Below are 24,929 nucleotides of genomic sequence, written 5' to 3'. Positions count from 1 at the left end.
CCCCGATATTTATAGCAGCAATGTCCACAATAGCCAACCTGTGGAAAGAGCCAAGATGTCCATTGACAGATGAATGGATAAAGAAGATGTGGTATATATATACAATGGAATATTATTCAGCCATCAAAAGGAATGAGATCTTGCCATTTGCAACGACATGGATGGAACTGGAGGGTGCTATGCTGAGCGAAATAAGTCAATCAGAGAAACACATGTATCATATGACCTCACTGATATGAGGAATTCTTAATCTCAGGAAACAAACTGAGGGTTGCTGGAGTGGTGGGGGGTGGGAGGGATGGGGTGGCTGGGTGATCGACACTGGGGAAGGTATGTGCTATGGTGAGTGCTGTGAATTGTGCAAGACTGTTGAATCTCAGATCTGTACTCTGTAACAAATAATGCAATATATGTTAAGAAAAAAAAAAAGAAACTAGCAGGAGGGGAAGAATGAAGGGGGGACATCAGAAGGGGAGACGAACTATGAGAGATGATGGACTCTGAAAAACAAAATGAGGGTTCTAGAGGGGAGGAGGGTGGGAGGATGGGTTAGCCTGGTGATGGGTATTAAAGAGGGCATGTTCTGCATGGAGCACTGGGTGTTGTGCACAAACAATGAATCATGGAACACTACATCAAAAACTAATGATGTAATGTATGGTGATTAACATAACAATAGAAAAAATTTTTTTTAAAAAAAGGAGAAATCAGAAGGGGGCCCCTGGGTGGTGCAATCAGTTAAGCATCTGACTTGATTTTGGCTCAAGTCATAATCTCGGGGTCCATGGGATCGAGCCCTGTGTCATGCTCTGTGCTCAGCGTGGAGTCTGCTAAAGTTTCTCTCTCCCTCTCCCTCTGCCTCTGTGCACACTCGCTCTCTCTCTCTCTAAAATAAATAAATAAATTTAAAGAAAAAGAAGAAATCAGAGGAACCAATTAATTCCTAGAAGACAGGGATGTGCTCAGGCGTCGTTAGCATGGACTGCATAATCCCAGCCGGAGGAGGATGTGGACACCAGATGAATGAACAGAAGCAGCCCAACCCTGATTCGCATTGAAAGGCTCAGGTGCGTCAATATGTGTGATGGATCAAACAATAAGTGGGTTGCCATCCACATGGAGAAGGTGAAAAGGAGGCAGACAAGAAGTAGAAAAGAATACACATAAAAAATCAGTCAGGCTCTTGACTAAACTATGACATTCCACTTACATTTTTAACGCCCTCCTCCTCCACATCCCCTCCTGGGGTCCTGTGTGCATAACTAATTTGTTGCACACTGATCCCAAATACAGGGCCAGTCACTAATTCTATTCATTCCTTGTGCAGTATACACATATTAACGGGGAATTCTATTAAAGGAATGAAACTCCTCCGTGACCCAGGCACTTCCCTCGCACCCCTCAATCACACCACGTTCTGTGGGCTCCTGCAGGGTTCTCGCTGTTTGGCAAAAGACATCACAGGGTACAAGTTCATGTGTAATCTTTAAATCATCTTCCTCCTCAGTAATAAAGTACAAGATGTTCCTCAGTGTGCCAAATTCTGCTGGATGACTCTAGAGATCAGGGAGGGAATGAGGGGAGGGATCCTGAATTTTCACAAAACAAGCCATTAAAATTCCAATCTTTAAACTAAGAAACCATATATGAATAAGAAAACCCTTGGTGATCAAAGTCTCCATTCCAAATAGTCAATAAAATCCTGACTTTATATTCCCTATGCTAATGAAAGAAAAATAGGAGAAGAGAAGAGGAGAGGAGAGGAGAAAGAAGAGAAGAGAAGAGAAGAGAAAGAAGAGAAGAGAAGGGAAAGAAGAGAAGAGAAAAGAGAAGAGAAGAGAAAGAAAGAAGAGAAGAGAGAGAAGAGAAGAGAAAGAAGAGAAGAGAAGAGGGAAAAGAAGCATACGGTTTCAAGAATGGGTCAGTAAAGCAACCAAGTATGGGCCAGGGAAATGGCCCTTTCCTTTATGTTCACTTTACCTCCACGAATAGGTGGCTACATGTTTTTTTATCATCATTCTTTAAGAAGTTAGTTAAATATGTCACTGAGATGTTGCCCTAAAAGAAAAGCAACCTCTAAGTGTAAGACCAAAGACACTAACAGTTTTCACCACCACCACCAACCCAGCCACTGATTTATGTAATATAGTTAAGGCTTCAGTCAACCTATAAGAGCCAAAGAACATTTGCTTTCCTCTAAAAGGCTTCCTCTGTGACCTCAAGAATTCCACCCCCCTCCCCAGAAATAAGTCTTCTCTCCATCTCAAAACCTCTTAAAAGAAGATGTGGCTCATGTTTTCAAGATCTGGCCATCTGAGAATACCCTTCCGAACATGAACCAGTGAAACCATGATTTTTCTAGTGAAACAGATTTCCATTCATGTAAGGAAGGGGTAATTTTAATATTCTCAAGTGATATAGGGGCACAAATAAAAATTTCAAAACCTCAAGACATCTGTTTTTAAAATAAAGAAAAATAGGGGCACCTGGGTGGCTCAGTCATTAAGCATCTGCCTTCGTCTCAGGTCATGATCCCAGGGTCCTGGGATCGAGCCCCGCATCGGGCTCCCTGCTTGGCAGGAAGCCTGCATCTCCCTCTCCCACTCCCCCTGCTTGTGTTCCCTCTCTCACTGTGTCTCTCTCTGTCAAATAAATAAATAAAATCTTTTTTTAAAAAAAATTAATTAAATAAAATAAAGAAAAATAAATGTTTCTCTGTTATATTTCTGACGGTTCACAGCTGACAAGCTTTCCTCGTGAGCATATTTAGCTGTGACTTCTAATTCAGGACATTTGATTAAAATATGTCAAATTAAATTACTCACCATAATTTTCAAACTAATGTGAATTCCCCCATAATTGTCTACATTTGTTTCATATTTTTCCCCTCAGAAAGATTTGTTGTGCACAGTCTCCCTGTTTTACACTTCTTCATAAGTGAGGGAGGTATAGTTTATGCCCCCCTCTGTAATTTTGTGTCCTATGTAGCAGAATTACCACAACCTGATTATCATCTTCAGGAATGTGAGTCTCCTCAAAATCAACACTCTTTAAAGTATTTTTCTGCCATACAGCAGGTGAATAATCAGAGTAAATTACTATATATTGTATAAAGTACAGTGCTTACCTTCATATCCAGCACTATACAGTGTTTGATCTGATCTGCACTGTAAATGCTTTACATTTATTAGCTCAGTTGATCCTGAAAACAGCCCTGTTGAAAAAGGTAGTGTAATAATCTCCACTTTAGGGTGCCTGGGTGGCTCAGTTGTTAAGCGTCTGCCTTCGGCTCAGGTCATGATCCCAGGGTCCTGGGATTGAGCCCCGCATCGGGCTCCCTGCTCCACGGGGAGCCTGCTTCTCCCTCTCCAGCTCCCCCTGCTTGTGTTCCCTCTCTCACTGTGTCTCTCTCTGTCAAATAAATAAATAAAATCTTTTAAAATAAATAAATAAATAAATAAATAAATAAATAAATAAATAAATAAATAAAATAATCTCCACTTTGCAGATGAGGGGTCTGGAGCAGAGAGAGGCTGTGTAACTGCCCTAGTCACCAGCTCATCGCAGCAGAGCTGAATTTCAAGCACAAAAGTAGTTTTTTTTTTTAAGATTTTATTTATTTATTTGAGAGAGAGAGCGTGGGAGAGAGCACAAACAGCGGGGAGGGGCAAGGGGAGAGGGAGAAGCAGACTTCCCATGTGGGACTCGATCCCAGAACCCTGGGATCATGACCTGAGCCGAAGGCAGATGCTTAACCGACTGAGCCACCCAGGCGCCCCTCAAGCACGAAAATAGTTTAGCATTTGGGGTTTTTTTTCTTTACCACCACACCGGGCTGCCTCTCTAAACTTGTATCACTTGACACCACTGTAAAAATTTCAAATATACAGACATGATCTTGACATTTCTCTGTTAACCAACCTCGGATATGTCCCCACTGATCCAAATGTCCGTGTGTTATACATTTACCACCTTCAGCTCCCTGTATGGCATTTAGGCTTGGGTAACCCTCACTTAAAAATCATAAATTCTCAAGGACAAAAACCACAATTGGTTACTGTTTAACTTTTTGCCCCCATTTCTAACAGCCTTCCTTGACTGTGCTAGGACTTGTGAAATGCAGGGGAAGAAGAGGCCGGCGCTGGGGAGCCCCAAGGCAGGGAGTGGTGGGGGTGAGCAGTTGAATGTGAACCATCTAAGAGTGTAGGGAGTTCAATTAGGTTCCAGTGAGGAGCAAGTACATTTATTCCAAAGGCCAAAGGAATTGTATGGTTGGAAAAACAAATAGTTAAGAAAATGCGAGAAAGATATGAGACTGGGCATATCATACACTGAGCAGCACCAGTCCTCTCCTACCCCACCAAAGCTGGAAAGAATGTTAGAAACTCAATAACCTAAACTCTCCTTTGACAGATGTAGAAACCTTGGCCTATTGAAGTGAAGAAACTTGTCTAGTTTCACCAACTGGCTAGTGATAAAACCAGGTGTAGAAACCAACCTCCCTGACCTCCCACTAGGGCCGTCCTATTATATCACAAAGCTACTTTCCAGTCTACCTTGCCTATGTGAAACCGGGCAGCTCCTGGTTTCCTGTTTAACGTAGACTAAAGATTTCATTATTTTATTTTGTCACCGATCTACTGCCACCCAGACCATTGAAATTAGAATCTGGAGTAGGATCAGTCATCGGTATTTGTTTTTATACATTTTTTCTTTTCTTTTTTTTTTTTTTTTAGAGCCGAAAGGTCTCACATTTATTACTGAACCAACCTACTGGTACAGAGGCATAGTCTCAGAGAAAAATCATTTCCATGATAAAACAAGTCTATGGCCAGGTAGGAAGGATGTTTACAGAATGATAGAACACATGATCTTCATGCAGCTTAATTAAATATGTGTGCCAATTAAGTGTGTCATCTCATGATGTGTGACGCCTTATAGACCCAGCTTGGTTCTTCTCCAGTGCCTCCTCTTGGAGTTGTACCTGATTTTATTACCAGTTTTCATCTGAATCCACTGGGGAATGGGACGATTCTGCTTTTGTTTCTTGGCCAGGAATCGCTTGATTCTGAAAGTCTTGTAAGAAGACATGGCGAGAAGCAGTCAGCCACGAAGAGCAGGATGGCGGCGAAAAAGAGTTGTTTTTAAACATTTTTAAAGAACACATCAAGCATATACGAAAGTGGAATCTAGTTTAATTGAAGAAAATCACCCAGTTTCATTAATTAGCCATCTTGCTTCATCTGTATGTGAGCTCCCTTCTTCTATCCCCTCTGGTTGGCTTTGAAGCAAATTCCAAACATCATGTTATTTCAACCATAAATATTTCAGGATGTATCTAAGGACTCTTAAAAAGCTAAACCACAATATCATTATCACATCTAAAAATATTAACCCTAATTCCTCGATACTGGCAGATATCCAGTCAGAGTTAAAATTTTCCTGATTATTTCACTAATGTTTTAAACAGGATCCAGGGGCTCCTGGGTGGCTCAGTCAGTTAAGCGGGGACTCCTGGTTTGGCTTTGGTCATGATCTCAGGGTTGTGAGATAGAGCGCCTACTGGGTTCCCCGCTGGTTTATAGTCTGCTTTGAATTCTTTCCTCCTCCCTCCCTCACCTCCTCTGCCCCTCCCTCCATTTGCACATGCTCTCACTCTCAAATAAATAAATAAATAAATAAACAAATAAACTCTTTAAACAGGATCCAAATAAAATCTATATCTTGTGATCAGTGAACATAAATTTTTTAGCCACTCCTAATTTACAGGTTCTTCCTCCATCAATCTCTTCTTTTCATTCTTTATTTGAAGAACCAGGTTGTTTTTTGGTAGATTTTCCCATAGTTTGTATTTTGCTGATTTCATCCCTATAATATCCTCTACCATGTCTCTCTGTCCTTTGTATTTTCTCTTCATCAGAAATTAGGTAAATCATTTTATTTGGCCCCAGCTTCAATTTTTTGCAAGGATGCTTCATAGGGAGTGGTGCATATATAATGTTTGGATGTCTGGTTTGTTTGTTTTTGTTTTTTAAGACTTTATGTATTTATTTGAGAGAGAGTGAGAGCTAGAGAGATCACAGAGGAAGAGGAGAGGGAGAAGCAGTCTCCCCACGAAGCAGGGAACCCTGGGGGGGCCTGATCCCAGGACCCCAGGATCATGACCTGAGCCGAAGGCAGACGCTTAACCATCTGAGCCACCAGGCGCCCCTGGTTGTCTCTTTTTGTGATGCTAGCTACTAACACCCATTGCGTAGACCCATTAATTCACTTGGGGTTACAAAATGGTGGTATGCTAATCTTATCGTTCCCTCCATGATCATTAGCAGAAGTACTTTCATAAAGAAAAGTTTCCCTTCATTTTCTCTGTAGTGAGCTTAAGGAATATTTCAGAAGAAAATGCTTCTTTCCCTTTATTTGCTTCCTTCAAAATAAAGAGTTGTTTCACCAACAACTTCCTAAGGTGACCATTAAGAGTTTTATTTTGTGTTGTCTTTTGGCAACATTATTAGCCTGTGGTGTAAACATATTTGATGTGCTTGGATACATTACAACTATTATCCTTGTTGAGAGACTGTACCATCTATGGGTTGGTTCATGCTTTTTTTTTTTTTATATATGAATAGTGTTATCTTGCTTTTCACAGTAAGAATAGGACAGTCTCATTTTGTACAGTTTCTGTCCAGGATTTGGAATGAGCCATTTTTATCAAGAAGCCCCAGTAACTTTTACAGGGACAGAGTATTTAGAAGACTTTTGACACTGTGGGTATTCAATACTACTGGGCTGGCCTTTGTTTCAGGACCTTTTGGTGAACAGAACTAGATAACACTTCTTTTTAAGGTAAAACACACGATGAATTCATACTTTTAACTCCAGTTCAAATTAGGACTATATGATATTTATTTAACTTCATCAACCTTAATTTATATCTTCTTTCTCTTATGAAAAAAAAATCCTTATTCTAAGCAACACCAACATAAGTAACCCATTAAGTTTATCCCACAATTACACACAACTGCATCTATAGCAATACCAACACAGCCAATAATAGTATGATTATTGAATATGTTTTAAAATATTTTTACAATTCTTTTTGTTACTGGGATACATTACACTAGGGATCCACAGACCCATTGCTGTGTTACAAAATCATCTGAAATAGTCCTTCCCTGTTGGTTAGACCACTAACTCAATACATAACACTCAATTTTTACCTTTGTTTTTATATTAGCGATTGATATTTTAATTTATGTTTACAAGTGTATCAAATATTTACGTGGTTCCAGGGGCAAATCTACACCAAAAAAAATATTCTCATAAGCCTAGATTTTATTTCTGTTCCATCCACCCTATTCCCTCTAGCTCCTTATTGGTAACTACATTTTTTTTTAATGTAATGGTTTATCCTACCATATATATAACATTAGCAAATATATATACATACATTTGTATTTCTTCTCTTTCTTGAATAAAAGAAACAAGTATGAGAAAGCACAAGTAAGGGATGCCTCGGTGGCTCACTCAGTTAAGCATTTGCCTTCAGCTCAGGTCCTGATCTCAGGGTCCTGGGATCGAGCCCCACGTCGGGCTCCTTGCTCATCAGGGAGCCTGCTTCTCCCTCTCCTCCTGCTTGGGCTCTCTCTCTCTCTGTCAAACAAATAATCCTTTTTTTTTTTTTAAAGAAGAAAGCACAAGTAGAAGTAGCTTGAACAAGATACAAAACTGATTTCTCTCTCTCATGTAAAAGTACGTTAGTGATTTGGCACAGTGGCTCTGTTCCAACAGAGTCCTCAGAAATCCAGTTCCTTCCAGCTCATTCCTCTCACATCATGAAGGGGCAGCCTTCATGCTCATGGTCCAAGATGGTATTACCTATGTTCCAAGCAGCAAGGTGGAGGAAAGAGGCAAAGGGTGCACATCAACTATCTCTTTATTTTTTTATTTTTTCATGGTTATTTCGTATTTTATTGGACTGATGTACATCTCACCATTTCTGAGACGTAAAGCTAACATAGGACTAAGAATGTAGAATAGGGGGCGCCTGGGTGGCTCAGTTGGTTAAGCGACTGCCTTCGGCTCAGGTCATAAGCCTGGAGTCCCTGGATTGAGTCCCGCATCAGGCCCCTGCTTGGCAGGGAGTCTGCTTCGCCCTCTGACCCTCCCCCCTCTCATGTGCTCTCTCTCTCTCATTCTCTCTCTCTCAAATAAATAAATAAAAATCTTTAAAAAAAAAAAAAAAGAATGTAAAATAGGAAAGGGGGAGAAGCCACCCACAAATTTGAGTCGACTAGAAAGGTACATAATTCTTCGGGTTGGAATCAAGGGAAAACCTTGTTCAGAGCTGAAGGGAGGTCCTTGGTTTCTCACAAGAATCTCCTAAAGTCTCTACCAATACAAGCGTCAGTTTATGGAAAAACTCCATATTGCACAAAACCCCATTAGGCAGGAGAAATGGGCAGGATAGAAGGACATGGGTTGTGGGGGCAGCCAGTCTGCAGCTGGACTGGCGGCCACAGCTCAGGCCAGGGACCTGTAGGTAGGAGGAGGCTGGAAGACGTCTAGAGGCAGAGGTTATACGCTCACCTAAAGCCCTGGCTTTCCAGTCGGTCTCTAGGTTGCAGATACTTTCCTCAGACAAGGTCAACTATCTCTTTAAAAAGACTCCCGTGGAAGTGCTACATGACACTTCAACTTCCATCTTATTTGTCAGACAGAACAAAGTAGCATTGCCACCTCTATTTCGAGTGGCTGTGTACCCCAGCTAAAGAAAAAAGAAGAAAGGGAGAAAGGATTTTAGAAAGCAAGTAGCAATTTCCATTACACCTTCTCCTCCTGCCTCAATTGGTTGTTTTGTGATTCAAATAAGCAGCAAAATGAAGGTTGTTCATAAACTATAAGATGTTAAATGTGAAATATTAATAACATTAGCTATACTCTGCTTCTAATAAACACTAATAAGTTCAGGGAAACTAAAATTAAATAAAGGCTTCCTATAATTTCAATGAAGTTCTTCTTGAAAGTATGCCTTTAAAAGAATGACTCCATTGATGAGAATTTCCTAGATTTTGGAATACAGAGGAACTTTCTAAAACCTATAAAGTATATCTACACACACAAAAAAAACTATAATAAGTATAATATTCAATGGTGAAACATTAAAATCATTCCCTTCAAATTCAGAAGTATGGTAAGAATGCAACTATCACCAATTATGCTTAACATTGTCCTGTAAGTCCTAACTACCTCAATTAGACAAGAAAAAGCAAAAAAACAAACAAAACAAAACAAAAACAAAAAACCAAACTAAGGATTCTAAAGAAGAAAACAAAGGGTCATTATTCACAAGTAATATAATAGTCAACATAGAAAACCAGAAGCATATACAGATAAATCAGAATTAATAAGGGAGCTTATCAAAGTTTCCAAGTATACCAATAGGCAAAAATTCATGGCAATTCTATGTACTGATAATAATGAGAAAATTCTATATAAAAGTTGCCAAATATAATATCAATAGACAAAAATTCAAGATAATTCTAGGTACCAGTTATAATGAGATTATCCTATCTTTTTTAAAAAATACTGTTTTATAGCATGCCTCATCTACCCTTCCTTGTCTTTGTTATTCTAGATCTGAATCCTGTAAACACTTTCTCCCTTGCCAACTGGCACAGTGTTAGGATTTGTCAATAGGGGGCGCTAGTGGGACACCATAAGGGATACCAGAAGAAGCGCGTGTCTTCCTGGTTTTGGTGTAGCTTCCTTGCTTCTCTACAGTTTGGACGTTAGTGGTGTGCAAAAGACTCAGTTATGCCCACATTTCAACATGTTCTGCTGGTACTCAAGGGAGAAACTTTTTGCCAAAGATGTGTGGGAGAAGCAGTTTAACATACCCACCACCTGGTTTCTTTGGCACCTCAACAGATAGATTCCTCTTTGCCAGGCACTAGCTCACCTAGCTCAGTCTTTAGCTTCTCTTTGAACTTCTCCACCATTCAGTGAGCCACAGACTCTCTCTCCAATGAGATCTAATCTCAGCCTTGGGAGGGGAGCTCTTCTAAATGTATTCTTCCTTTTGAAGATTTCCCTAAGTGCAAAAGGTAATAACTGCTACTTATATTTGCTATTTTTGTATTGTTTAGAGTTCTCTTTTGCCATTTTTAGAAGTTGGCCACCTTTTACTAGTTAATAAATATTTATATTAAATTTTCTTTTTTTACTTACAGTTCTTATTTCTATCTTCAGCATGAATCCTGACTGATACAGATGGCAACACAAATAAAATAAAATCCAGCAACTAATTCAATAGAAGATGTGTAAGATCTTTCTGGAAGGGAAAGAAAAACAACTTTATTCAAGGACAACAAAAAAACAAAAAAAATAAATGAAGAGAGACATACCAAGCTCATGAATATAAAGATTCGGTATATCATCAATTTTTCCCAAATAATCTATGGATTCAATATAATTACAGGCAAAATATCAATGTATATAAATACATTAGATACAATTAATTAAGTGCAATAGATAAATATAATTACATAAATATATATAATTAAGTACAATAAGTAAATATAAATTAAATAAGTAAATATTCATGAATACATACTATCCATTATTACATGATTGAATAAATAGATAAATGGAGGAAAAGAGACAAATTTTTCATTCAGAATAAGTTCAAAATAATTTACATGGATACACCCCCCTCAAGAAGGTGGAATATAACTTCTCACCCTGTTAGTGCAGGTTCTGCTTAGTGACTTATTTCCATAGAGTATGGAAAAGGAGAAAAAAGTAACTCTACAGTGGAGCAACTTGGCAAACACTACCTTTAGCCAGATGATCAAGGTTGATATTATCAATGATAAGTCATGTTGATAGCATATACTCTTTTTTTTAAAAGATTTTATTTATTTATTTGTCAGAGAGAGAGAGAGAGAGCACAAGCAGGGGGAAGGGCAGAGGAAGAGGGAGAAATAGGCTCCCTGCTCCCGAAGGCAGACGCTTAACCAACTGAGCCACCCAGGCATCCTGATAGCATATACTCTTGATATGATTTCACCTCTGATTTTCCTCCCCAAACCAATAACCCCAATCAAAACATGAGAAAAATATCAAACAAAGCTAAATTAAGAACATTCTACAAAATGCCTGACCAATGCTCTCCAAAACTATCTAGGTCATCAAAATAAGGAAAGTTTGAGAAAATGTCATAGTTAAACCCACAGAGGAATCTAAAACAGATTACTAGGGGTGCCTGGGTGGCTCAGTCGGTTAAGTGTCTGTCTTCGGCTCAGGTCATGATATGGGGTCCTGGGATAGAGCCCCACATCTGGCTCCCTGCTCAGTGGGGAGTCTGCTTCTCCATCTACTTCTGCCCCTCCCCCCACTTGTGCTCTCTCTCTGTCTCTCTCTCTCTCTCTCTCTCACTCTCTCAAATAAATAAATAAAATCTTAAACAAACAAACAAACAAACATGATGACTAAATGTAAAGTATCCTGGAAGGGATCCCACACCAGAAAAAGGATATTAGGAAAAATCTAATAGAATCTGAATAAAATATGGAGTTTACTTAATACTGTATCAATACTGATTCATTAGTTATGACACAGTAATACAAAATGTTATCAATAAAGGAAACCAGGTATAAGATATGAGGGAGCTATTCCCTACTTGCTTTTTTTGTGGCTTTTAAAATTCAGTTTATTTGGGGCACCTGGGTGGCTCAGTCAGTTAAGCATCTGCCTTCAGCTCAGGTCATGATCCCAGGTTCCCGGGATCAACCCCCACATCTTCTTCTCCATCTGCCTGTCACTCCCCTTGCTTATGCTCTCTCTCTCTCTCTCTGTCAAATAAATAAAATCTTTAAAAAGTTATTATAAATTCTAATATAAATTCTAACAGGTGTGAAATGATATCTCATTATGGTTTTGATTTGCTCTTGCCTGATGATTAATGATGTAAAGCATCTTTTAATGTACCTATTAGCCAAATGTATGTCTTCTTTGGAGAAATGTATTCAGATCTTCTGCCCATTTTTTAATTGGAATTTTTGGGGGGTTTTGCTGAGTTGTAGGAATTCTTTATATGTTTTGGATATTAGTCCCTTATCAGATATATGATTCACAAATATTTTATTTCATTCAATAGGTTGCCTTTTCATTTTGCTGGTGGTTTTCTTTGCTGTCCAGAAGTTTTTTAGTTTGATGAAGTCCCACTGGTTGATTTTTACTTCTATTGCTTTTGCTTTTGGTGTCAGATTCAAAAAATCATTGCCAAAACCGATTACTTTTCTCTGATGTTTTAATTCATCTTTTAGGCATCTATTGCAAAGTGACTGAAAATATTTACTCTTAGATTCTTGGAGGGAATATGTTTGAATATTAATAGTTATTATCTCTGGATACAAAATTACAAGGGCTCCTGTTTTATTCTTTACACTCTTGTGTACCTTTCAAAAATCTCACCTAAGAGAATACATATCTTCTACAAAAAGATGTTATTAATGTTTTTTATTAATTCATTCAATAAATATGCATTTAATATCTGCTCTGTCTAGACACTGATGATTTGTTTATGAACATGACTGACACTATCCCTATTGCCTCAGAGCCTACACTCAAGGAGAGGAGACAGAAAATAAACACGAAAGAAAATCTTGCTGGTTTTGGATGTGGGGTGGGACTGGAAGAGAGGAGTCAAGATGGTCTGAACAACTGACACCGTGGTGTCATTTATGAAGAGAGGAAGAAAATGTTTCAAGCGTGTCAACTCATTGAGAGGTTATTGATCAAGTAATAAATGTGAAATACACACATGAAAGACAAGTGTCATTGGGATTGATACTTGGCTGAGGACATTAAAATATTATTTAATTCCCTATATCTCTCCACATCATGAAAAAAATATGTTTTTATTATAAAAATTTCAGTCTAGGGGTACCTGGGTGGCTCAGTCAGGTAACTGTCTGCCTTTGGCTCAGGTCACCATCTTGGAGTCCTGGGATCAAGCCCCATGTCAGACTCCCTGCTCAGCAGGGAATCTGCATCTCCCTCTCCCTCCACCCCTCCCCCTGCTCCTGCTCTTGGTCTCTCTCTTTTCTCAAATAAAATAAATAAAATCTTAAAAAAAATTTCAGTCTAATGAGTTAAGCACTATTTATCAGAGGAAAAAAATTTTGAAAACTAAAGGATTTCTAAATTTTATAGTTCTTTGCAGCTTTAAATGTTTTAACTTGCCTGAGATGTTGAGAGAATTGGGTGTGGAAGCTTTTGAGAGGCATTTTATATAGGGTCCCTTAACCAAACTCATTTTACTACCTAAATTTTTTCAAAAGTTCCAAGCTTCCTCTAATTACAATTCTTCTCTGCACCTCAATGATGCAGATTAATCAATCTCCTTTTTGTTTCAAAAGCAAGGGAGTACTTCAATCTAAGAATTATGAGATCATCCCCAAATGTTTTTTTTGTTTTGTTTTGTTTTTAAAGATTTTATTTATTTACTTGAGAGAGAGAGAGAGAATGAGAGTGAGCACATGAGAGGAGTTAGGGTCAGAGGGAGAAGCAGACTCCCTGCCGAGCAGGGAGCCTGATGCAGGACTCAATCCAAGGACTCCAGGATCATGACTTGAGCCGAAGGCAGTCGCTTAACCGACTGAGCCACCCAGGCACCCCCCAAATGTTTTAATATCACACACACCTCTGGGGCGCCTGGGTGGCTCAGTCGGTTAAGCATCTGCCTTCGGCTCAGGTCATGATCCCAGGGTCCTGGGATCGAGCCCCGCATCGGGCTCCCTGCTCTGTGGGAAGCCTGCTTCTCCCTCTCCCGCTTCCCTGCTTGTGTTCCCTCTCTCTCTGTGTTTCTCTGTCGAATGAATAAATAAAATCTTAAAAAAAAAAAAAATATCACACACACCTCATACCTTGTCAGTTACTAGTAGATTCATAGGACATTATTAAATGGTAACATAGGTGACTATGGCTTATTAAGCATCAAATGATCAAATCATTTTTACACATGGTCACACCTGAGGAAATAACCTGCACTCCTTACATTCAAATAGAGAAAAATTTTATATCATTTTATGTGACAACCAAAGTCACAGGAGTGTCTCTACAATTTCATCCACAACATGGTCTCCCTTCATCCCTTGCAATGCCCTTCCCCATCCCCATCTGGTCTATAGCTGTTACTCTGTTACTCTCAACAGCTTGTATTGGTACTCCACTTTCATATACATTTTAGGGGATCCCCTCACCTACTGGCCTTTGTTGACCCCTTTCCTCCCTGATTGAGTCAGGTGCTGCCCTATCCCTAGGTGCTCTCCTTTTCTTCATCTCTTTCCTAGCTACATCAAACTTGTTTACCTCTCTGCAACGATTACTGATTACCAAAGTCCAAGGCACTGCTAGGGGCTTCAGATACAACCATAAAGAAAATAGTCCCTATGTAGAAAAGTCTTAAGGAAATAAGGCTTTTATAGTTCATACTCACTGTTTTTTAATTACATGAATAAATAAATTAATTTGGAAATGAAAAAATCACTGTTATCACAGAGTTGGTCATAAAAAATTATCCTCCATGACTAGGTCAGCAAAGCATGAAGAAGGCTCCAAAAGTTGAGAAAATTTCCACGTCCATTGACCTAGAATCTTGAAGAAATTAACCACATTTTCAATTAAAAGAAACAAAAAGCAATCAGACTATGAGAAAATGAGCTTTTCATAAAAATTGAATGTGCTTTTCAAAGCACTGAAACATAAATTTTTTATGACTTATGTTTTCAGGACATAAGTATGTTTTGTTTTGTTTTGTTTTCACTTTTTTGTGTTTGTGTGTGTGCAATGCTTTTAAAGTCAGTGCCATATGGTATAAAAAACTTGTAACTAAGAAATCAAAAACAGGTTTTAGTGTAGTCACCATCATTTAAGACCCTTGAGTGAGGCTCTCAGTATCTCCTGGTTTAAGTTCCCTTATGCAGCAAATGGGTTAAAGATATTTGTCCTTTTAAAAAAAAAAAAAGATATTTGTCCTTTTGTCTGAAAAGAATGTGATGAAGTTTGGTTGACCAAAAATAGGTATAGAAATCCATCAAAACTTAAAATTGACTAGAGAAACATACTTTGCTGGAGGTAGAGTTCTATCATTGTTATCTGTGGTAGGCAGAATAATGGGCTCCCAAAGATGTCCAAGTCTTAATTCCCAGAACCTGAGAATATGTTATCTTCCAGGGCAAAAGGATTTTTGCAGATCTGATTAAGAATCTTGAGATAGAGAGATTGTCCAGGTGGTGACAAGGATTTTCTTGATCAAACTCTAGCTAGTTTCCTGTGAGCCCTCTTCCCAACTAGGCCTCAACCATGGTCTTTAAAAACTTGAACAAATGTTAACACAGTTTCTAATAGCTTGAGAGTACATCCCTAGGATGCCTCTAACCCCCATTTAAAGTGCCTACTTCAGAAAACTAAGAATTTACTGTTGGTTCCAGCCAACTCTTGAAGATAGAGCCCCCTGTCCCCCAGTCTCGGTGGGAGGGGAGGAGCCTAACTTTGCAGAGTGCCAGTTAACAAAGCCAGATAGATTCACACAGACCAACCCCCACTTCCTGCTTCTTATAATTTTCATTTCCCTGACTGTGCCAAAGCCATTCCCCCACTCTCCTCCCTCATTCTCCCTTGAAAACCCCCAACCATCTCTGCACAGATTGAAATGGAACTCAGCTCTTTCTCCTACCATCAGTAGTCACTGAATAAAATCTGGTTTCACTGCTTTAACTAATGTCTGACTGCATTTATCTTTGACAGTGGGCCCAGTATAAAGTCACAAGGGTCCTTATAAGAGGAAGGGGGGAAGATCAGAGATCAGAAGTTGAGGCAACCGAACCAGAGGTGGTGATGCAGCTGTGAACCAAGGAGTGTAGTCAGTCTCTACAAACTGGAAAAGGCCAGGAAAGATTTTTCCCCAAGGCCTTGAGAAGGAATACAACCCTGCTGACAGCTCGATTTTAGCCCCATAAGACCCTTCTCAGACCTCTGACCTCCAGAACTGTAAGATAACAAATTTGTATTATTTTAAGACACTAAGTTTGTGGTGATTTATTACGTAACAACAATAGGAAACTAACAAGCCATCCATGCTATAAGATCAGCCCAACAAAAGTGTGTTAATATCATATACCCACCAGAGATAGTATTAAAACAGCCACCTGTATGGATTTTTGTGACCATGGACCATCATGAACTTGTAGCAGGCTGACATCAACACATTTCTAAGGAATATATCTTCAAGTAGATTCAAAATTAAATATCTTTCTTTGGGAACATGCAATACATACTGGATACCAGAGAACTTTCATAAGACTGAGTGGAACTTCTTGCCAAACATACAAGTGTTAAGTCATGATCATTTTCTTCAGCACTTTTAACAAGGCTGATTCATTTTTTTTTAAAGATTTATTGATTTATTTATTTGAGAGACAGAGTGCGAAAATGAGGGAAGGGGCAGAGGGAAAGAATCTTCAAGCAGATTCCCCACTGAGCACAGAGCCTGACACGGGGCTTGATCCCACGACCCATGAGATCATGACCTGAGCTGAAACCAAGAGTATGACACCCAACAGACCAAGCCACCCAGGCGCCCCAAGGCTGATTCATCTTTACTGAAACTGATTCACTTCACAATTGCTAAGGAAAATTCTAACATATAATGCACTCTTAATTAGCTCAGCTCTTAGGGGCAATATAATAAAATGATATACTGTCGACCCAACACCAGCCTTCTTATAGAACCTTTAAAGGGCTGCTTGTGTTTGCTTGGTGTGCTGACCTATAGAAGGGAAAGAATAATGGACTCTTCTCCCAGAAACGGCATAGACAGACCAGGCAAGCAACAACCAACCAGGAATTGCGTGTTGCCTCAATGCTGGAGGCCAGATGTGATTTCGATTTGATAATTCATTTTCCCTCTCTCGAGTTTATTTTTTCTATTTATTTTTTTTTCTAAGATTTTAAAATTTATTTATTTGAGAGAGGGTACGAGCAGCAGGGAGGGGCAGAAGGCTCCCTGCTGAGCAGGGAGTCTGATGTGGGGCTCAATCCCAGGACCCTGGGATCATGACCTGAGCCAAAGGCAAATGCTTAATTGACTGAGCCACCCAGGTGCCCCCCTCTCTTGAGTTTAGAGTGATTAAACTCTTGCTGTATTTTGAGGTGTTTTTGTTTGTGGTTAATCCTGAGAGGCAACTACATTATCAAATGCCAATATCAGTTCCTTTTCTGTTTTCTACTCACTGATCTGATACATTTCCATAGTGAATGTCTTTCTTAGTTAATATTATTCAGAATAAATATTTGGCCTAAGTTTGCCCAGTCTTTCAGATGGCCATTCACATTCCCACTGATTTCATATTTCTCTAATACTCTTAAATGTATGCTTTACAATCTCTAATACTTCTGGCCTCTCACAAAGCAATTTTCCCAAGATACACTTATAATACAGATTGTGCCCATTTCTATTCTGCTCCACTCTTGCCGGCCACATCTGGGGGAAAATCACTAAAAAATCACTTATTTTCCTGACTCTTCCTGGTGTTAGTCTAAGTTCAGGGATATTAACAATTCAAACTGGATGAACACTTGCGGGAAGGGAAATGGAAATTATATTCTTCTGGGAACTTCTATGTTGTCACCATTAAATCATACCGTGAAATGGTTTCAGATTGGAAAGAATCCATCTCCGCCACATCGGTCCTGTGGCTCCAACTGGGCATTTTCCTTCAAACTATAAACTTTCTTTAGCTTATTTTACATTTCAATTAACTTCAGCAAGCGAGTAAAGAAAAATATTATGTTTCAGCTGTAAGTTTGGAAGGGATTCTGTTGTTGTGTCCCTTTGAGGATTTTGTAATGGCAAAATTGCATTGACTGCAAACAACCCTTCTTTTAACAGATGTGCATGATACACATGGTTTAGGAAGGAAACCAATTATAGTCTGCAATCCATTTGTAATGAAGTAATGTCTCTAAAATTACCATTGACATCCTACCTTCTTTGGTGGCAAGTTTTGCAAAAGCAACAGCTAAATGAATAAATTGGTTACTTCAACTTGTGCAAGGTTTATAACAGGTACTTCCTCTCATGAGTGCCTTAATGTTTCATAAACTAAGGGCTGCATTCTAAATTAATTAAAGAGGACCCTGTAAGAGAAACATCAAGTTGGCGAATTTAATTATGAAGGCTTGGGATGTAACAAGTTTCTAAAAGTAAAATTTCATAAAACTTCTCTGCCTTTAAATAAATGCAAACTCCTCTTCCAGAAAGTCAAATTAATTCAGTTACCCACCATGTTTGGGAGAGTGAAGCAGTGGATAAAAACTTATTCTTGCTAAGAAAGAGTTTGTAAATATGTCAGAGCTAGTTTGCTAATTTTCTAAAAGGATAATAAAATATAGTTAATTTTTTAAAATTATATGGTATGGACTTGTGCTTCTAGAAATGACAAAGACTTCTACCAAAGACAATTAGGAAATCTGGACAAAATTTTCTTGTAAAAATGACTTGATGGAATCTCAGAGTTAATAAAATAGTGAAGAGTTACTGAGCCAAAAGCCAGTGGAGAACTGGGAAGTCTGGGAAGGGAACTGGAGTTTGGGGTCACTCTGCCCCTGGGGATGTTTGCCAATCCTGGAGGGCTCATTTACCAATCCTAGAGAAGGAGGCTGAGGTTGAGGTTGAATGGTACATTTCACAGCCTCACAGGGCTTGGGAAACAGAGAGTGAGGTCCAGAGTCTACCAGAAGTGTTGCATGAACTTCTTTCTTCATTTTCAGAATGAAAGAGTTGCACCCTAAGATTGGTAAACCAGAAGTAAATGGCCCTTAGAGAAACTGAAGTTCAGCTTTGAATTATCTCAATGCCTAAAATTGGATAATATGAAGGAGCCAGACAGAAGCAATGTAGATCTATCCTGGAGGAATATTACATCTTCCTAGGGCTCTTATTATTTCAAGAACTTTGCAGATGCAAAATCTGGCATCATCGAAAGTAACCAGGCACATAAAGACTCATGAAATGAATAAAACTAGAAGCAAAACAAACAAACCAATGGGACCTTCACATAGTGGAGTTAACAGATGTGGACTCCAAAATGCTGGGGAAAAAGAGAAGAAGGACAGGTTTTGATCTCTGGGTTATTCATGAGGAAGGGAAAGGATTTCTGAAATACCAAATTGTTTTTGGTTTTTAGTTTTTGATTTTTTAAAGATTTTATTTATTTATTTGTCAGAAAGAAACAGACACAAGCAGGGGGAGCAGCAGGCAGAGGGAGAAACAGGCTCCCTGCTGAGCAAGGAGCCTGATGTGGGACTCGATCCCAAGACCCCAAGATCATGACCTGAGCTGAAGGCAGATGCTTCACTGACTGAGCCACCCAGGTGTCCCTGAAACACTGAATTGTTAATGCATCTTTGCTTCCAGATTAGCCAATCCAGAACATGTCCCCTCAACCCTAATCCCTCCTCAGAACGAGTCAACGCAAGCCCAAACCTATGGGAAGCTCCTCTCTACTCCTTGCTGGTACACCCCGTGGTTCCTTCCAAGTCGTTCTCCTTGCTGCTGAACTAAATAAATAAACTTAACTTTAAAGGTTTCTTTCTTGTCATCTTTGGCTGGTGGCTTTGACACAATTCAGCAAAAGAGTTAGGATCATCTCCATATATGATGAGAAAGTTGAGATGGTTTTCCAGCAACTGTAGACGCAATAACTTAAGAATAAGAACATGACATCTGATTTTTTTGAGAAGTGTGGGCCATCTAAATGATCCAGGAAAGTTCTAGAAACATAAGGCCTACTTATATATCTGAATAAGCTAATAATAATTGTATAATTCAGGGATTCTTTTTTAAAAGATTTATGTATTTATTTTAGAGAGAGAGAGAGAGAGCATGAGCCAGCAGGGGGAGGGGCAAAGAGAGAGAGAATCCTGAAGCAGACTCCCCACTGAGTGGGGAGCCCAGCACAGGGCTCAATTCCACAACCCTGAGATCATGACCTGAGCGGAAATCAAGAGTCAGACGCTTAACTGACTGAGCCACCCAGGCGCCCCTCTAACTCAGGGATTCTTAAAGCTGTATATGGCAATCAGGTCATGGAAAGAATCAAAATAATATGACACAGACATCATGATCTTAGTGCATCTAACACAAATGATGTGGTCCTTCAAACTATATATAAATCTTTTTTACTTCATGTTTTTAAGTTGTAATTTATCAACTGTAGGTTAAGATAAGCTTTGCCTTGGTCATCAGCTTATAGTTATTTACCTATATGAATGCTGAAAGGTAATAGTATTTGATTTCCATTTACTTAACTTTTGGGGCCTCATCCAGTTGAAGGCCAGAGATAACATTCTCATCAGTGTCTGCACCAATGAAAAAAGTCTCTGGGGTGATTTTAAAGTTCTAGGTGATTTTAAGTTCATATGTCTATAACCTAAAACAAAAATAGAAAACCTTGTTTAGGAAAACGAAGAACATTTTTTTCAGGTTAAATTATCCTGTTGTGTGAATTAACCAAATAATTGAAGCAAGGTTTAAGTCACAATGACAATGAAAGTCCTTTTCATAACCAAGAGAAAGGTGCCATGTAGGTCAGACTTTCCACTATTTGTCTTTTCATTCAGCAAAGATTTATTGTGTGCTTACTCTAAGCCAGGCCTTGTGCCATGGAAATAAAAGTAAACAAAATAGACATGTTCTCTCAAGGACCTTATGGTTTAGAGGAAGAGCCAGACATTAACCAAATAGTCATACACGTAAGTATTTAAGAGTGATCTGTGACAAATGCTATAAAGAAACAGTACAGGGGGGCACCTGGGTGGCTCAGCTGGTTAAGTGACTGCCTTCGGCTCAGGTCAAGATCCTGGAGTCCCGGGATCGAGTCCCGTGTCGGGCTCCCTGCTCGGCAGGGAGTCTGCTTCTCCCTCTGACCCTCCCCCATCTCATGTGCTCTCTCTCTCATTCTCTCTTTCAAATAAATAAATAAAATCTTTAAAAAAAAAAAAAAGAAAAGAAAGAAACAGTACAGGGTACTTTGAGGAAACACCTAGGGGGCACTTGTTCTGGGCTGAAATTTCAGGGAAGTTTGAGTTTGAGATAAAATGTTTGAGTCGGGCGCCTGGGTGGCTCAGTTGGTTGGGCGACTGCCTTCGGCTCAGGTCATGATCCTGGAGTCCCTGGATCGAGTCCCGCATTGGGCTCCCTGCTTGGCAGGGAGCCTGCTTCTCCCTCTGACCCTCCCCCCCTCTCATGTGCTCTCTGTCTCTCTCATTCTCTCTGTCTCAAATAAATAAATAAAATCTTTAAAATAAAATAAAATAAAATAAAATGTTTGAGTTGGAGGATTAATAAAGTGGGCAAGAGTCTCCCAGGAAAAGGAAAAAGCATGTGCAATGTCCCTAAGAGTGTAGGATAATGCTTCTCAAACTTGAATATGCATATGAACTGTCTGGGACTTCTTATTAAGAGATAACAGGTCTGAAGTGCAGCCTGGTGTTTTTATCCCTCACAGATGCACAGGTGATGCTGATGCAGCTGGTCCACAGTCCACACTCCAAGCGTCAAGAGACGGGCATTCGAGAAGCTGAGTACCTTTGGGGTGACCGGACCATAGAGACTCAGGGAGCAAAGAGGCAAGTGTCGCATCATAGTGCAGGGCCACAAATCTCACTGACTTCTAACAGTTTGCCATTCAATTCCCTTGGGTTTTTTAAAGATTCTTTATTTTTTATTTATTTGACAGAGAGACACACAGCGGGAGAGGGAACACAAGCAGGGGGAGCGGGAGAGGGAGAAGCAGGCTTCCCGCGGAGCAGGGAGCCCGATGTGGGGCTCGATCTCAGGACCCCGGGATCATGACCTGAGCCGAAGGCAGACGCTTAACGACTGAGCCACCCAGGCGCCCCTATACCACATCTTCTTTATCCATTCATTCATAGATAGATTGTTTCCATATCTTGGTTATTGTGACTAATGCTGCGGTGAACATGGGAGTGCAGATACCTCTTTAAGATCCTGATTTCATTTCCTTTAGATGTATACCCAGAACTGGATCATATGAGAGTTCTATTTTTAATTTTTTTTTAAAGATTTTATGTATTTATTTGAGAGAGAGAGAGAGAGTTCGTGCACGGGTGTATGCCCATGTGTGGGGGGAGGGGCAGAGAGAGAAAGGGAGAAGCAGACTCCCTGCTGAGCACAGAGCCTGATGCAGGGCTGGATCCCACGACCCTGAGATCATGACCTGAGCCGAAGTCACACGCTTAAGTGACTGAGCTCCCCAGGTGCCCCCTATTTTTAAGTTTTTGAGGAACCTCCATGCTGTTTCCCATAATGGCTGTACCAATTTATATTCCAGTCAACAGTGAGCAGTAGTTCTTTTTTCTTAAAATCAGGAATTTTAACATTGATTCAGTATTGTTGAATTCATGATCCATATTCAAATTTATCATTTATTTTAAAAATCTCCTTCATAGTTCTTTGAAACATTCTGATCCATCATCCAATCCAGGATCATGCACTGTATTTATTTGTTGTCTCTTTAGTCTCCTGTAGTCTGGAACAGTTACTTAGCCTTTTTTTTTCTTTCTTGACTGTGATAGTTTTTTGGTTTTTTTTTTAAAGATTTTATTTATTTATTTGAGAGAGAAAATGACATAGAGAGAGAGAGCATGAGAGGGGAGAGGGTCAGAGGGAGAAGCAGGCTCCCCGCTGAGCAGGGAGTCCGATGTAGGAGCCCCCTCCCTTGGTTTTTCTATACTGATGATCACTGTCTAGAATTAGCAGGTGTTTTTCTCTTCTTTTCCAATCTTTATAATTTATTTTATTGCATTTCTTACAACCTCTGGTGCAATGTTAGTTGAAAAAAGAGTGCCATTATTTTCTTCTCCTCGATTTTAATGGGGGTGCTTCTAAAATTTCACCAGTAAGTATGTTTGCTTAGTCCTTATTTTATACACTTTTTCCAGGTAAGGCAAATTCCTTCTTTTCCTTGTCTTTTAAATGTGTGTGTGTTCTTACTTGTGAATAGGTGTTGGATTTTATTGAACGATTTTCAACATCTATTAAGATAGCAAATGGTCTTCCCCTCTCAATCTAATTTAATAAATTAGAATGATAATTTTTCTAGAACCATCTTTACATTTCTGAGAAAAATCTAAGTAGGCCATAAAATACTATTCTTTTAACTCACAGCAGTATTCAAGTTACTTATGCTTTATTTGCATTTGTGTTTATAGATAAAATTGGCTCAAAATTTTCTTGTGCCATTCTTGTTCAGTTTGAGGACTAACTTTATCCGAGCTTCACAAAATGAATGGAGTAGCTTCCTATCTTTACCTAGATTCTGGAGCACTTATAGAAATGGGAATTATTTATTTCTGGAAGATGGGCAAAACTTGCCCATAGTACTGTTGGGATCAGGGCCTTTTAGGGTTACTTCTTTTACTACCATAGATGTTTCTTATATGAATCTTGGTCTGTTCCAGTCTTTTACTACTTGACAAGCTGATGTTAGTAATTCATATCTTATAAAACTGTTGGCATAACGTTATGTATAATATTCTCATATTTTTAAAGAAATCTATTCAGTGCCCAAGGTAAGTCCCACTTACCATTATTCAGTTCTTTCTCGATGTTCCTTATTTGTGGCTTCTTTTGATTTAATTATCTTGAAACTATTTTCTACTTTTCTGGTCTTAATATTAGATTTGGTTGTTTTGAGAAACTCTTCTTCTTTCTTTAGTTTTTGTTTCCTATTTAATTAATTTCTTTTTCATTTCTTGCTTTCTGCTTTCTTTGGATTTGTTTGTTTTACTTTCATTTCTTGAGTTGAAAGATTTTGGTCTTCACTCTTTGCAAATAAATGCTCTATGCTACGTATTTCCTCTAAACATTAACCATATTCCACAGGTTTTATTATGTAGTGCTTTTTTAAAAATTTATTCATTCAATAAATATTCATTGAGCACCTACAGTGTTCTAAGGACTGTTCTCACTGCCAGGAATATGACAGTAAGTGAAGCAGATAGATAGTTCTTTCCCTCTTGGCACTTACACTCAACTCTTATTGGAGATGAGCTGAACAGCAAATGCCCCTCTCAGGAGGTAAAGTTGAACAAGAATGAAGAAAATAGCCTCATTCTTTTTTTAATCTGGAAGGAGGGGCCCCTGGTTGGCTCAGTTGGTTATGCGACTGCCTTTGGCTCTGGTCATGATCCCAGGGTTCTGGGATCGAGTCCTGCATGGGGCTCCCTCTGCTCAGCGGGGAGTCTGCTTCTTCCTCTCCCTCTGCCTGCAGCACATCTTTATGTTATCTTTATGTTATGGAGGTTGAGATCGAATTCATGTTCAAATTATTTAATCAGATTCCATAACCTTTTTACTCAAATCGCAGTATCTTTTATATGCTTTGTCTACCTGACTTGAGATTTCTGTGAAAAGTGTGTAAAATTCTCCCTGTGTGACTTGTCAGTATTTCGTTATATTTCTACTAGTTCTCATTTAACATATTTTGAGGTGATGTTGTGATTTATAACATCCTTGGTAGATTATTCCATCTCCTGTTAAGATTCCCTCCCATTATCCCCTTCTTTACCGTACTTAATGTTTCGTTTCCTCTTTAACCCGCCATCAAGTTGCTATTATTTTCCTCTTATTCTCTCACTCACTCTCCCTCACCCTTACGCTCTCTTCTCTTTTTTCAGCCTTCCTGTCATTTTTCTTGAGGAACCAGGCTACATACAGAACATTTATTGCTACATCTTAGCACACTGAATAATGTGAAGACTATCTAGGGAAGACAACAAGGATTGCAAAACAACAAATACTCCATCCTGGCCAAACATGAAAGTCCCACTACCATTTTGTT

At 39.2% G+C, this 24,929-nt stretch overlaps 1 protein-coding gene across 1 annotated transcript; it reads right to left on the bottom strand.

Moving 5' to 3' along the window:
* Positions 1 to 4,743: 4,743 nt before the first annotated feature.
* LOC145722055 (large ribosomal subunit protein eL39-like) lies at positions 4,744 to 5,215 on the bottom strand. Its single transcript, XM_081823138.1, has one exon. The coding sequence runs from the start codon at positions 5,089 to 5,091 to the stop codon at positions 4,936 to 4,938; it is 156 nt and encodes a 51-aa protein (XP_081679264.1). The 5' UTR covers positions 5,092 to 5,215; the 3' UTR covers positions 4,744 to 4,935.
* Positions 5,216 to 24,929: the final 19,714 nt, after the last annotated feature.

Source organism: Leptonychotes weddellii, chromosome 6, assembly GCF_054177405.1.
Source record: "Leptonychotes weddellii isolate Sample4059 chromosome 6, ASM5417740v2, whole genome shotgun sequence".
Taxonomy (NCBI): Eukaryota; Metazoa; Chordata; class Mammalia; order Carnivora; family Phocidae; genus Leptonychotes; species Leptonychotes weddellii.
Note: the sequence above shows the minus strand (reverse complement) of the source record. Positions and strands in the feature narration are given on the sequence as shown.